This window comes from Myotis daubentonii, chromosome 17 (assembly GCF_963259705.1).
Source record: "Myotis daubentonii chromosome 17, mMyoDau2.1, whole genome shotgun sequence".
NCBI classification, from domain to species: domain Eukaryota; kingdom Metazoa; phylum Chordata; class Mammalia; order Chiroptera; family Vespertilionidae; genus Myotis; species Myotis daubentonii.
In genome coordinates, this window is record NC_081856.1 from 40,713,198 (window position 1) to 40,728,294 (window position 15,097).

The 15,097-nt window shown below is 40.4% G+C and overlaps 1 protein-coding gene across 2 annotated transcripts in view; it reads right to left on the minus strand.

Annotated features, from left to right (window-relative positions):
* Positions 1-15,097, minus strand: part of ATP6V1C1 (ATPase H+ transporting V1 subunit C1) — a 36,561-nt gene that overhangs the window by 13,957 nt on the left and 7,507 nt on the right. The window contains exons 2-3 of one of the 2 annotated variants that reach the window (XM_059672003.1): positions 3,024-3,194; positions 2,231-2,298 (exon numbers count right to left, since the gene is read on the minus strand). In XM_059672003.1, coding sequence (XP_059527986.1) covers positions 2,231-2,298; positions 3,024-3,155 — 200 coding nt within the window. In that variant the 5' untranslated portion in view covers positions 3,156-3,194. Of the gene's footprint in view, positions 1-2,230; positions 2,299-3,023; positions 3,195-15,097 lie in introns of those variants that run through there. The other variant, XM_059672004.1, reaches the window with a different exon arrangement.

Consider the following 15,097-nt stretch of genomic DNA (forward strand, 5'->3'; position numbering starts at 1 on the left):
CAGAGATGGAGGGAGCAAAGTGGCCGAGAAGGGAGGGAGCCGAGGCAGCGGAGACAGGAGGGAGCGAGGCAGCGGAGAAGGGAGCGAAGCCTGCCTCGGTCGGCTTCGCTCCCTTCTCTGCTTCGCTCCGGCCTCAGGAAGCCCTACTCTTGCAGGAATCTTCCTGCAACGGGCCTCTAGTATCTATATAATATGAAACAAATGGGTCCTAACTTCTTTAAATAATGTTTTAAGGATAAAATGGACCAAAATTTTGTTTTATGCAAAACTCAACTGAATAACCATAGAGTTTCAAAGAGACTACATGAAATATATTTATTAATCTGAAAAGGTAGTGAGAAACAGTTTGTAAATAGCCATATATTATAAACTGAAAAACTGGGCAATGGATCTGCAAGGACCAAGAACAAAGGAGGAGGCAGAGAGCTAGTGAGCATTCACCAATTATATGCTTTCACTTAGGATGAAAGGGAGCTGGTAGGCAACAGAATACAAGCAACAGTAATGATTCAGCAACATTTGCAAGAAGCAATCATATACAAGAAACCTCAATGCCAAACTTCTGAGGCACCTAGATATCACCCTGTCAATTTCTTCATTTTATAAGTAAAGACATCGAATTATAAATAGAATAAGTGACTTAGTAACAAAACCAGTTAGTGGCGGATTTGTGACTAGAAATGTGGTGTTTTGACTCTGATGTCTGGTGTTCTTTCCCTTATCCAGTTGTGCCACTAGGCCCTGGATGAAATTCAAATGTATACAAGACAAAATCACTAACTTCGCATTGCTTAAAGTTGAATTGGAGAGCTACCAAAATATACAAATGACTAAATACAAAGCAATCTGTGGTAAGTGCCAGCTAAGATTACCAAGCTATAGAAAGAGAAGCATAAAGGAAGAAGGGATCACTCCCAACTGCTGTAATCAAGAAGCATATGGCTCCTGAACTGTGTAACGAAGGAAAGGAATGGTTTTGAAAGGATGACTAGACAGGAAGAAAGTATACTCTTGCCACAGGGCAGCACATGAGTCAAGACCAGAAGAGGTAGAAAAGCAACAGGCAATCAGAGAATGATGAGCAGTCCAGACTGCCTGGAATGTCATGCTGACGAGAAGGGGATGTTATGCTGGAAAGGTAGGCTAGGCCAGACTGCAGACAGATAGCCTCTGATGTCAGACTTTAGAGAGAGGGATAACAGAGTCAGAACAGGGCTCGGACAATCTGATGACTGTCTGCTCAATGGCAGGAAGGGTAAATTGAAAGACAAATTCAGAAACTCCTGCACAAGAACCAATAATAAGGACCAGAAAAATTGAAAGAAGGGCTAAATTTGAATGACCTCAACCTAAGGAAGTGGAACAATTTCAGAAAAAAATATAAGCCATAAATCTTCAACATGTTTAACCTGGGATTTGTACATACACTTGGCTGTGTCTCCAAAATTCACCTATGCCTTCAAAGGAGACAAACTATTATTCCCCTATAAATTAACAAGTATCTTTTAAACAGAACCATTGCTATGAACATTCAAAAATGTGCATATGTTCATGGTTGATAAAAATATACTAAGGTTGATTATGGTGATGGCTGCACAACTCTGTGAATATACTAAGAATCAATGCACTGTACATTTTAAATAGGTGAATTGCATGACATGTAAAGTATATCTCAATAAAAATGATAACATCACACTTCGAACAGGTGTATTTTATTGTATGGAAATTATATATATATATATATATATATATATATATATATATATATATATATATGTGCCTAAGCAACTGTTCAACCGTTCGCTATGACATGCACTGACCACCAGGGGGCAGACGCTCAATGCACAGGCATGGAAACATGGAACAGACTGATGAATCTCAGAGGGAAGGGGGGGGGGGCGGAGATTAACCAAAAATCTTATATGCATACTAGAGGGTGCACCGGTGGGGTCCCTCAGCCTGGCCTGCGGGGATCAGGCCAAAACCAGCAGTCCGACATCCCCTGAGGGGTTCCAGATTGTGAGAGGGCACAGGCCAGGCCGAGGGATCCCACCAGTTCACGAATCCATGCACTGGGCCTCTAGTACCATCATAAAGTCGATTGCAAAAAAAAAAAAAAAAAGAGTCAACATTTCTAAAATCAATCTATGTGTGATAATAAACCAAATGTCTAGTAGCCTGGTAACAGTGACTTTCATTTTGCTCTAGTCTGTGCGTATAAGTACATTACCCTTCTACAAATGCATCCAGTTTAGCCAGTTCATCCGACAAACCAACCAAGACATCCAGTGTGCCAACCTAGAGGGGCAATACAGCATTTTATTACTTAGGTTTCTCTCTCTCTCTCTTTTTTTTACAAGATGGTTACAACATCTTAATTTGAAGGGCCCACAAACTTAAGTTCTCCTTTTTTTATTTCATAATGTGCAAGTGTGGTTAAAAAATGTTTGCCAGACATTTCCAAACTATTACATGTACAAGATAATCCTCTAATGCAGGGGTATAACCACTGTTTAAGACATGACAATTCTGCAAAGACAGGTCTATGCCTCTGCTTGTCCTGCCCAGTGATGGTGGATCGTCTGAAGCCATGGTTTACAATAGCAGCTCTTAAGCACAGATCCGTGACTGCATTAGAGGGTCTGTAACTGAATTTATATGCAAAACTGTGTGTGTGTAAATGAGCATGTTTTGGAAGAAATGTCCATAGTCTATATCAGTGTCTTGAAGGAATTCATAACTCCCAAAATATGTATCAAATCTTTTTATAAGATTTCTCATTACAATTTAGAAAAGCATAAATGTTTAGAAAAAAATGTTATTTTGTTTAGGTAGCTCACTTCTAAAATCTCAATTTACTTATTATCTAAAATCTGAAGATTGGAAAGAACAAGAACAGGTTTTAAATTATGCCAATGGCCAGAGAAGGAACTTGGGTATCTCATTTCTACCAAAAGGGAAGCAGAGATACACTGTCTCCTTTTCATGATGAACTCATACACTGCTGCAGAGTGCAGTTTTACCTTTAAGTCAGGAATGTTGAACTTTGAACTAACAGCAAGATTATTGTTCTTTGTGGTTGCCGCATGCAATTTCTCCCACGTTTGTTGACATGTTTTCTCCCCAGGAGCCGAAATAAGCCAGAACTCAGTCATGTTTGTTACCGGGTAATTCTTCCAAAATCAACAGAGACTCTGAAATACAAAGTAAAACAAAAAATAAATTTAGTATCGTTTGCTTCTAAAGCACTTCAGAGTCACAGTATAAGTGATAAATATAACCTATTTCAAAACTAATCTACCACTGATATATGATCCCAAAGTCAAAATTACTTACTTGGAAGTAAATCCATATAAATGGTAAAAGGTGATATATTTATGATAATATAAAAGAGATGATAAAGACCTAATACATTAAGTATCTAATTTTTTTTTAAATTACAAAACATCCTAAAAGGGGAATTATTTAAGAAGATAGACTACCCAAAATACCAATCACCAACAGTTACATTCCACAAAAGTCAGAGAGTCAAATATTTTTAAGTTTCTCTTAAACTTTTAAAGCATGAAATAAAATAAAAAAACATTCAGCCCTAGCCAGTGTGGCTCATTTGGTTGGAGCGTTGTCCCATGCACTGAAAGGTGGTGGGTTCGATTCCCAGTCAGGGCACATACCCAGGTTGCAAGTTCCATCACCAGTTGGCAGATGTATGGGAGGCAACTCATCGATGTTTCTCTCTCACATTGATATTTCTCTCCCCCTCTCCCTTTCTCTCTCTCGCAAAACAATAAAAACATATACTTAGATGAGGATTCAAAAAAATTAGTTTAATATGCATAAATTGAATCAAAGCATTTGAATAATAGCCACCAAATATATTTGTCATACTTGGCTTAGCAAATCCTACATGGTTAGCCAAACTGGGGTTAATTTTAATCCATATTCTACCTAAGGAATTCTCCTCAAATCCCTGGCATATACTTAGCTGCCATAAAACATTTATACATTTGCAAAGAAAAAAAGAAAAGAAAGAAAGAAGAATCTTGACAATCAGCCCTGCATTTAAAAACATGACCTTAGGGTAGGAGTGGAGGATACAACACTATTGGATCTGCGTGAGAAAGAGGCTGTGGATCTCCTTTTTCAGCAGTTCCAGTCCCATTAAGACACAACCAACCCTCTTCTACAGTCCTTCTCTCTCCCCTTTCTCTCCCTCCCTCTCCCCCTCTCTCATACACACATGCAAACACGAAAAGTACAGAGCCAGATGTATTCAGAATCTAAGTAGTAAAGCACACAAACCAAAAAGAACTCATAAAAATTAAAATATAATAGTATCATTATTTCTACTTTTTTTTTGTTTTTTTTAAAATATATTTTATTGATTTTTTACAGAGAGGAAGGGAGAGAGATAGAGAGTTAGAAACATCGATGAGAAAGAAACATCGATCAGCTGCCTCCCGCACATCTCCCACTGGGGATGTGCCCGCAACCAACGCACATGCCCTTGACCGGAATCGAACCTGGGACCCTTCAGGCCGACACTCTATCCACTGAGCCAAACCGGCTTCGGCTCATTATTTCTACTTTAATATGCCTTCATTACAACCACTATCAGCTTTCTACTACCACTGCTTGTTTAACCTGTCCTGAAACTTGAAGGCTATCTTAGATAGAAGATAACTATCTTACAAAGTTGTCTTGGTAACAAAATCAGATAGTGAACTTTATAAAGAACTTGAAAAATTTAAATTACCTTTAAAATGTAAATTATAGTTAATCATAATGAACTTTCATAATTTCAGAAGCCCACTGCAATTAAAGTAATCCTACCTAGTCATTACACAATTGAAAGTGAATTTAACATAGATGCCATTCTATATGTTTGTGTGTGTTTTTGAACTTCAGTTTGTAGAGCACCTGCATTATATCAGGTACTGGTCTAAAGTTTTATGCATTATTATCCCAGTCATCCCATCACCTCTATGAAATACATATCGCCCTACCCACTTACAGGTAAGAAACTCAGAGAAGATAAACTGGCATAAGTTTAGACAGTAAAGAATTGTACTCTAAGTGTCTTTTCCAACAATACTGATAAAGCTGCATAAAGAGCTACAATCGAATGGCCAACAAACTAAACACAGACTTGTTAGTGATGGCTAGACCAGACAAAGCACTTGGTCTGGCCAGAAAACAGTACAACTTAACTGGCTGTCCAAGGATGGAAGCTACTCAAAGCACCAGTTCTAAGGAGGCCATCCAAAGATAAGCTGAGATTTAAAACAAAAGCAAAACCAAAATCCTCACTAGCCTACACGAGAAACTTCAAATGTTAAACTTCAAAGTTATTACAAAAACACCAGAGGCCCAGTGCACGAGATTCATGCGAGAGTCCCTCAGCCCGGCCTGTGCCCTCTGGCAGTCCAGGAGCCCTCCTTAGCCCTTGGGGGGTATCCCTCCACCACCACTGCGCTCGCCAGCCTTGAGCTGAGCTGGCTTCTGGCTGAGCGGTGCTCCCCCTGTGGGAGCGCACTGACCACCAGGGGACAGCTCCTGCATTGAGCGTCTTCCCCCCTGGTGGTCAGTGCACATCATAGCGACCGGCTGTTCCGCTGTTCGGTTGATTTGCATGTTACCCTTTTATTATATAGGATAAGTCTACCCATATTCTTTCCAACCTGACTTTTTCACTCAACCTATTTTTAGAATTATTCATGGTGATTCATATAGACATAGTTCATTAATTTTAAATGCTATATGGTATTTTTTAAGCAAACTAAAATTTATCCATTTTCCTCTGAAAGATAGTTATATTGTTTTACTTTTTGGCTATTATAAACAAGTCTGCAGTGCACAACTTTGTACTACATGTCTCTGTTTTGTAAGTTTCTCCAGGACAGAGAGGAGTAAAACAGCTGAATTGAAGGGTATGATAATGTGGTAGAATTTTCTCAAAAATGAAGGCTTGCTTTGACCAACAAAACACATGGAAGCCACACTATTATAAGTTCAGGGCCCAGGCCATGAGAGACCTTGAAACTTCAACGTATGTTTACTGGATGGCTGCCCTCGGACCACCATGGAAGGAGGCCAGTCTAGCCTATTGTGAGACAAGAGGCCACATGGCAGAGGAACAGCACTGTAGCTGACAATCAGCATAAACTGGCAAACACGTGAGTGAGACCATCTTGAAGCTTTCTGCCCAGCCGGTGTCCCAGCTAAATCAGGCCCATTAATGAGCACAGATGAAACAAACAGAAGAACCACCGAGACAACCCACAGAACCAGTAGAAATAAGAAATCATTGTGTCAGGCACTAAATTTTGGGGTGGTTTGTTATGTACCATGAGATAACTGACAAAGACCAACATCAATTCTATTGGGTATTGCCAAACTGTTCTCCAAAGCAATTACCAACATACATTCACATACAATGGTATACATTGTTCATAACTATATGCTTACAGAAAGCACAAAAGCATACATAAAAGGGGCTTTTTTAGTTGTTTATATAAGACATTATTTCTTTAAAAAATATTTGGGGTAAATATGACAAAATGTAATACCTATTAAAACTGGGTAGTGGGTACATGGATGTCTATTAATCTAAAATACTTCAACTTTTCCTGTATACTTGAAATATTTCAAAATTAAATACTTAAAATCTGTTACAAGAATTAATTTATGGTAAATTAAATAGAATACTTAGCAAATTTATAAAAAATACAAGTTTCATGAAACTTCAAATGGAATAGCCAGAGAATAGTCTAGTTACCAGATTAATCCTCCAAGCACAACTTATCTGTGTTTTTTAACTTTTCTGTTTTAACCCTAGCAGATATGCTTTCTAAACTGTTTATATCCTCTTATAACCAAGTGTAATATATTGAACACAAATCTTTTTGATGTTTCAGGATTTTTTAGGAAATATTTTCGAGCCCTGGCCAGCATTGGTCAGTGGGTTGGGTGTCATCCCATGCACCAAAAGGTTGCCAGTTCGATTCCTAGTCAGGGCACATGCCTGGGTTGCGGGCTCGATCCCCAGTAAGGGGCATGCTGATCAGTGTTTTTTTTCTCTCTCTATTCCCGTCCTCTCTCTCTCTCTAAAACAAAATTTTTAATTTAATTTAAAAATTAAAATCCTAGTGAAATGATGTGGGTCTATCACCTGCTTTCCTGTCATCCCCTTTGTGCTCTCCTGCAACACCCAGGGCACCTCACATCAGCTGCTCCAATACTTGTCACCTTTTCACTTTCCTTTGTCCTCTTTGGCCTTGGTTATCACCTTATCTCTGGTCTCCTGAATCTAATATTCTTGCACTTCACCAATCTAGCTTTTTCAGCCCAAACACCAATTATAGGACTACCTTGGCCTTTTAAATTCTCAGTTGAATTCAATACATCTTTAAATTTATTTTAATAATCCCAATCTTCTAAGTCAGTGGTCGGCAAACTCATTAGTCAACAGAGCCAAATATCAACAGTACAACGACTGAAATTTCTTTTGAGAGCCAAATTTTTTAAACTTAAACTATATAGGTAGGTACATTCAACTTTAAATTCACGGTTTTCGTCTTCCGTTTTTCTTTGCTTCTTCTTTGTAGCCATCTCAAAGAGGGCATCTAAAAAAATGTTTCATTTTATAATAAAGCCACCAACACAAAAGAATTACAATTCTTAAAGTGATGACAAAAATACCTGTAGGATTTGCAGCTGGTTGGAAAAATACAGGTAACTTTATGCTTCGAGTAGGTACTTTTGTCACCTGTGCACAATTTGCGGACGCGACTAGCACTAACCATTGCACATCGAGACTGCTGACTGACTGGCTCACTCAACTCGTGCATGAATCGCGCGGCCCCGCCTACACTGCATCTCCCATCGCCCAACGTACGGACACACCCCACTTCTAACGCCACTTCTTCAAAATAGACTCGCCCAGGCCAAAAACCGACTCCTGCGCATGGGCCACGAAGTTTCAATCACACTGTACGTGCGTGCCCGCACGTGCTATTTTGTGGAAGAGCCACACTCAAGGGGCCAAAGAGCCACATGTGGCTCGCGAGCCGCGGTTTGCCGACCACTGTTCTAAGTGATAGTAGTTTTGGAAAATTGAGGTTTTATTGTAATTATTTATACAAGTGATTCTGTTAAACAAAGTATAGTTGATCACATATTTTTATACCTCCTTTCTCCCCCAAAATGGGAAGTTTTGATAGTCAATTGTTAAGTCCTTACTGATTTTACTATTAAATTATCTAAACTGCAGCTTCTTAAAAGACTGTAATAATATGAGCTATTACTGTAGATGTCACTATCATACCATTAAGAGTTCTAGGAAATCTTTTTCATCTAATAGGTTTCCAAAGGACTTCAAGAAATCAGAACCTCCTGGTTCATAGGTCAACACTCAACCACAGAGCCACACTGGCCAGGCACATGCCCTGGTTTTGGGCTCCATGGGGGGGTGGGGGGGGTGGCGTGTAAGTGGCAGCCAATCAATGATTCTCTCTCATTATTAATGTTTCTATCTCTCTCGTTTCCTCTCTGAAATCAATAAAAATATATTTTTAAAACTTATTCTCATAATTGATGTTTCTCTCTCCCTCTATGAATATTTTTAAATACTTAAATTTTTAAAAAAATAAATTAGAAAAAGGATCCCATTTTCTCATCTATAAATACCTGCTCTATCCTACTTCACTGAGCTTTTATCAAGATCAAATAAAATGATTATCACGATAATTCTAAAATAAACTGGAGTCCAAAAATGTTTAGGAAAATTATAGAATGTTCTCTAGTTCCATTTTTTAACTGAAGCTTTCTCTAGAGCCTGTTTGGAGTTGAGGAGGCAAAGACCTCTTCCGTGCTTAATATGTGTTATATACACTTCTCATTCATTATCTTAATTCTCACGTCATCCCTCAGGGGTGGGCAAACTTTTATTTTTATTTTATTTTTTTAATATATTTTATTGATTTTTCACAGAGAGGAAGGGAGAGAGATAGAAAGTTAGAAACATCGATGAGAGAGAAACATCGATCAGCTGCCTCCTGCACATCTCCCGCTGGGGATGTGCCCGCAACCCAGGTACATGCCCTTGACCGGAATTGAACCTGGGACCTTTCAGTCCGCAGGCCGACGCTCTATCCACTGAGCCAAACCGGTTCTGGCTGGGCAAACTTTTTGACTCGAGGGCCACAATGGGTTCTTAAACTGGACCGGAGGGTCGGAACAAAAGCATGGATGGAGTGTTTGTGTGAACTAATATAAATTCAAAGTAAACATCATTACATAAAAGGGTACGGTCTTTTTTTTTCAATAGTTTTATTCATTTCAAACGGGCCGGATCCGGCCCACGGGCCGTAGTTTGCCCACGGCTGCATGTAATACTCAGAGAGGTTAGTCATTTACCAAGGTCACACAACTAGCAAATGGGGTTCAAATCTCGTTGTACTGCACTATTAAGACCATGTTATTTCTATTGTGTCATGCTAGGAGAGAATGTTCTGCACCTAAGCCTACCTGAGCTCTCCTATTGGAAGAGTGATCCACACACAGCCTTAAACCCTTTCACCTCATGTTTGATTCCAGGTCAGAAAACCCTGTAGGCCCAGTGAATTCTGCTACTAGATAAAGGGACCTGAGCTTCCTTTCCCTTTTGTTTTCATTCCTAAAACAGCAGCATCCAACCTTCAATACTATCCTATCTCCTAGAACAATGATTCCTCCAAATAGAAAAGCAATTTTTTTTTAAATTAGAGATTCAAGAGACCTGGCGCTCAAGAGCACAAACTTTGGAGTCTCACATAGTTAAAACCCTGACTCTCTCCTCTTACTAGTTCCCACATCTGTGAAGTGGAATATTACAAATCTCCTCCCAGAGCTGTTGGAAGGAATGAATAAAATGATGCATCTAGATCTTCCCCTTTCCATTCAACCTCCCTTCCTGGGGGTGACTGTATTTGCTGCTGCCCCAACCCATCCTAATTCCAAAGGCTGTTCCCAGTATTCCAGATGGAAAAGATATTGTTTACTTAATATCTTACAAATGTTACTATTATGCATTTATCACACTATCCTCCCTCTTTTTTAATAACATACTTTGTACTCCACCATACTGGGAAATCCTGAAGGGCCAAAATCATCTCATCCCTGAAGCCCTGAACGCCAGCATACACAATTAATAAAGAGTTGTCTTATGAATAAATGAAGGGTAATTATAACAGTGACTCTGAATTAATCAAAACATCTAATTAGGGGGAAAATAAGGACCAAGAAAAATATGTAATCATTTTTTATTTAGGGGCTTTCAGAAAACAAATCCTAATTTTAGTTTATAAGTTAAAAATTGGTTAAGTTGCAGATTACTAAGCCTTTGTCTTTTGTTATTTTAAGGGTGAATCCAATCAAAATATAAAAGAGAGGGCTTGAGGAAAACAAACTTATCTGTGCTTTAGCAAAGCCATGGCTTCAGTCCTTTTATCTCCTAGTCAAAGCAAACTGTAAAAAAGAACCTGATGGGAAAGACAAGCTACTTAAATACCTAAGGATAAATGTAAGAACTGCCCATGAGGACAGCATCAGTAAGTCTTTTGCAAAATCCCTGTTTTCTCTGTCTTGAAACAATGTTCACTTTTATCCTATCATCTATGCAAGTCACATAAAAAAACTCTTCTTGAAATTTAAGAACAATTTAAGCTCAGTTCCAAACAAAAGTTTTCGTTGCAGGTCAATGTATATGCTTTTTTTGGGTTAGAAAATGAAATCCATGTTGCTAAACACATTTCCCTTCTCTCGGCTGCATGTAAGCAGAGTGAAAATTGGTGTCCATCTCACCAAGAACCTGGACTTCTGTTTTTATTCCTAATTATTTCCTTTTGTTTCAGCTTGTATTTTGGAAGACAGGAACAAATGCAGCAAATCATACTAAAGAGGAAATGATTAAAAAGGCATACCAATTAAATGCTGGAGTTCCTCAAGACTCACATCTAGGTCTCAGTCTGTTATATGTAGGTATGGATGTGTGCATAAACAGTTTTTCTCTCTACACTCAAGGCAACTTCAGTCTAGATGCTGAACACTCTCCCAAATTTCTATCTCCAGCCCAGGCCCCTCCACTGCTTCTAGAGCTGTACCTAGCAAGTCCCCACAACCGCTTACAGGATAGCTTCACTGGGGTGTCTCAAAAGCACCTAAAACCCAACATTTCTCATCAAACTCATAATCTCGTCCCCCAAACCTGGTCATACTCCAGTGTTTCCTGAGTCAGTCCAGGCGACAACTAGAACTGTCAAATGTCATCAAGAAAGCAGCCAATACTTCCTGGGCACTTCCTGTCTACTAGCACCAGTCAAAACACTTTACAGGTATTAAGTCACTTAGTATTTTTAAAACAACCCTATCAGATGGGTAGTAGTTGCAAATGAAGAAACCAAGGCACAGACCACATATGTATTCATGTAATGTGTCACAAGAACATATATGCTAAAGATAAATGTTTTATATGCTCTCATAGCACCTTCCCAAGGGGCACTGTTTATTAATGTTTCTCTTTCAAATAAACTGCCCATTAGGGTAAGTGGAAACACTGATAGATTTCGCTCACAACTATATCTGCAGTACCTGGCACAGAAAGCTGGTATGTAGAGCCTCAAAAAGTTTATGTTGAATATTCTCAAATGAATAAATAATTGTAAGGGTTAAATGAGATAATATAAAGTACCTGGCTTATAATTGTATCTTCACATAAAAGTGTCAAAAATCAACTTTACTGAAATATAATTTATATACAATAAAATATACTCATTATAAGAGTAGTTTCATGAGTTATTGACAAACACATATACGGTGGGGCCTTGACTTACAAGTGTCCCGACTAACGAGTTTTTCGAGATACGAGCCATCTCTCGGCCGATTTTTTGCTTTGAGTTGCGAGCTAAAATTAGGGTTACAAGCCAGCTTCAGATACCCCACCGCTAGTTGGCGCAGCGAACATCACAGTGAACGCCACAGCATCAGCCCAGCATCACGTGTCTCACTCGTTCACAACTGATTTGACATACGAGTAATTTGAGTTACGAGCTCCATCACGGAACGAATTAAACTCGTAAGTCAAGGCCCCACTGTATCTGTATAACTAGCACTAAAACCAAATTTAAGAACATTTCTGTCATCCCAAAGCCTTCCCTCCTACCCAGTCCCAATCAGTCCCTACCCCATGCCAGCCCTGGGCAGATGCTAATCCGCTTTGTGTCACACTATGGATGACTTCTGTTCTGCCTGATCTAGAATTTCATTGCAAATTCATGGAAGCATACATTATGTACTCTTTTGTCCCTGGCTTCTTCCGCTCAGCATGTCTGACCTTTGTCCATGCTGAGTGTATCAGCAGTTCATTCTGTTTATTGCTTAGTATTCCATTACATAAATGTACTAGTTTGCTTATCTATTCATCTGTTGATGGAAATTTGGATTGTTACTGGTTTGGGGCCATTAACAACAAGGGTGCTATGAACATTCCTCTACAAAGTTTTTTGTAAAAATATTTATTAATTTCTTTCGGATAGACATCTTAAAATGAAATTTCTGAGTTGACTAATTAGCATATATTTAACTTTATAAGAAGCTGCCAAACTGTTTTCCAAAATAGTTATAACATTTTATATTCCATTAGCAAGATATACAAGTTCCAGTTGTTCCACATGCTCACGAACACGGAGTTCTGTGAAGTTTTCAATTGGGATGTCTAATATATCAGTTTATTTTATAATACAGAGTGGGGCAAAAGGAAGTTTACAGTTTTGAGTACCTGAAAGTTTATTATTGTATTACTAGAGGCTCAGTGCACAAAATTCATGCACTGGGGGCGGGAGGGGGGGGCGGGGGGGTTCCCTCAACCCAGCCTGCCCCTCTCACAGTCCAGGAGCCCTCAGTGGATGTCCTACTGACGGCCACAGTCTGTCAGCAGAGGCTCAGAGCAGGCGTCCTGTGTGTGTGTGTGTGTGTGTGTGTGTGTGTGTGTGTGTCCCCGCTGGGGGCCTGCCGCATTGGAGGCTCAAAGCAGGTGCTCTGTGTGTATATGTGTGTGTGTGTGTGTGTGTGTGTGTGTGTGTGTGTGTGTGTCTGCTGGGGGCCTGCCCCCAGCCACACCATGGAGGCTTGGAGCAGGCACCCCTCTGTGTTGATCTCTCAGGCTCCTGGCCTCCACTGCATGTTTTTCTTTCCCTTGAGCTGTGGCCAGGGTGGGGTGCTGCCTGCAGGCTGTGCTTTCCTGCTCATGGATTACCGGATCACTGCAGAGACCAGGGGCAGGCCCTGCTGGGTGCTGCCTGTGGGGAACTTTCCTGCTCTGGGATTGCCATGGCGATCCCAGGAGCAGGCCCACCTAGGGGCGGCCGCCCTCCGCACTTGCCTGCTCTGGGATCGCCATGGGGTCCCAGCTGGCAGCGGGGCTTAGGCGGCACACGGGGGTCCCGGCTGGGGCGGGGCTTAGGTGACGCAATCGTGCCGCCTAAACCCGGCCGCCCAGGGCTGCACATGGGGCCCGGATGGCGTCTGGCACTGGCCAGCCCTGCCTGCAGTATGCAAATTAGCTGATGGGAAGCGTAGTGAAGGTACGGTCAATTACCATGTTTGTCTATTATTAGATAGGATTATGTATTATTATATTGTTCTCCATATGAAAAATTGTAAACCTACTTTGCCCAACCCTGAATATACTTTCTGAGCATAAGAAAAACGTGCCTACCCCAAGGTCACAAAGATTTATCTTGCTTGGACTTCATGAGCTTCTTGAATCTGTGTTTATAGTTTTCATCAAATTTGGAAATATTTCATCCATTATTTTCTTCAAAATTTTTTCTGCTTCCCTTTCACTTCTTTTGAGATAGAAGTTACATGTTAAACTACCTGCTATTGTCCCACACGTCAATGAGCTTCTAGTCATTTTTTTAGCTGTTTTGTTTGTTCTTTGTGCTTCAGTTTGGATATTCTTGCTGTATCTTTCCATTTGCTGACCCTTTCCTTAGAATAATCTGCTATTCATCTCATAAAGTGAATTTTTCCCACTTTAGATGTATTTTTAAGCTTTATAAGTTCCATATTTTTACACTTTCCATTTCTTTCCTAACAATGCTCATGTTTTCTGTTAAATCACTAAGAATATTCATAATTTATAATGTTATTAGTGTTGCTCACTGGATTTTATCTTTTTTTTTTTTTCAGAAAGAAGGCAAAGAGGGAAAGGGAGGGAGAGGGAGAGAGAAACATTGATTAAATCGAACCCACAATCTAGGTAAGTGCCCTGACCAGTAATCGAACCCACAACCTTTCAGTGTATGGATGATGCTCCTACCACTGAGCCAACTGGCCAGGGCTTGTCTTCCTTTTTAAAGAATGTTGTATTTTGCTTTGACAAGCAGTCAAGTCACTTGAGAATCAGCATGATCAGCCGTGGGCAAACTACAGCCTGCGGGCCGGATCCGGCCCGTTCGGCTGTTCTATCCGGCCCGCGGAGCCGAAAGAGCGGAGGGTTCTCTTGCTCTCCCCTCCGCTCCTTCACCAGCAGCAGTGTTAACATGTATTAGTTCACACAAACACTCCATCCATGCTTTTGTTCCGGCCCTCCGGTCCAGTTTAAGAACCCATTGTGGCCCTCGAGTCAAAAAGTTTGCCCACCCGAGCATGATCCATTCAAAGCTTGTTTTTAAACTGTTCAGATGTGTCTAAGGTGGCACTCTAGGACTACTCTAGCTCTACTACCAAGAGCTGAGCTTCTGGGGATCCTACTGAATGCTCCAGGTATTTAAGAAAGTATCCCAATGCCTCTTGGCCCCAGGAACCCTAGAAATTATTCAGCTTAAAGCTCTCAAGGGATTTTTGCTGGCCCCTGTGCAGAGATACCTGAACAGGTTTCTGTCTACCTCCCTCCTCTCTGCCAATCCGACGTGCAAATTCCAGCCAGACAAGCCTCCCCCAACTCCAGTCTCCTCAACTCAGCATGACAACATGCTTTGCTTGATTTCCCCTTCCCAAACCAGGGTCAAGAGAGTGGCTCCAGGCAGAAAGATGGAGGGATTATAGAGCTCGCTTC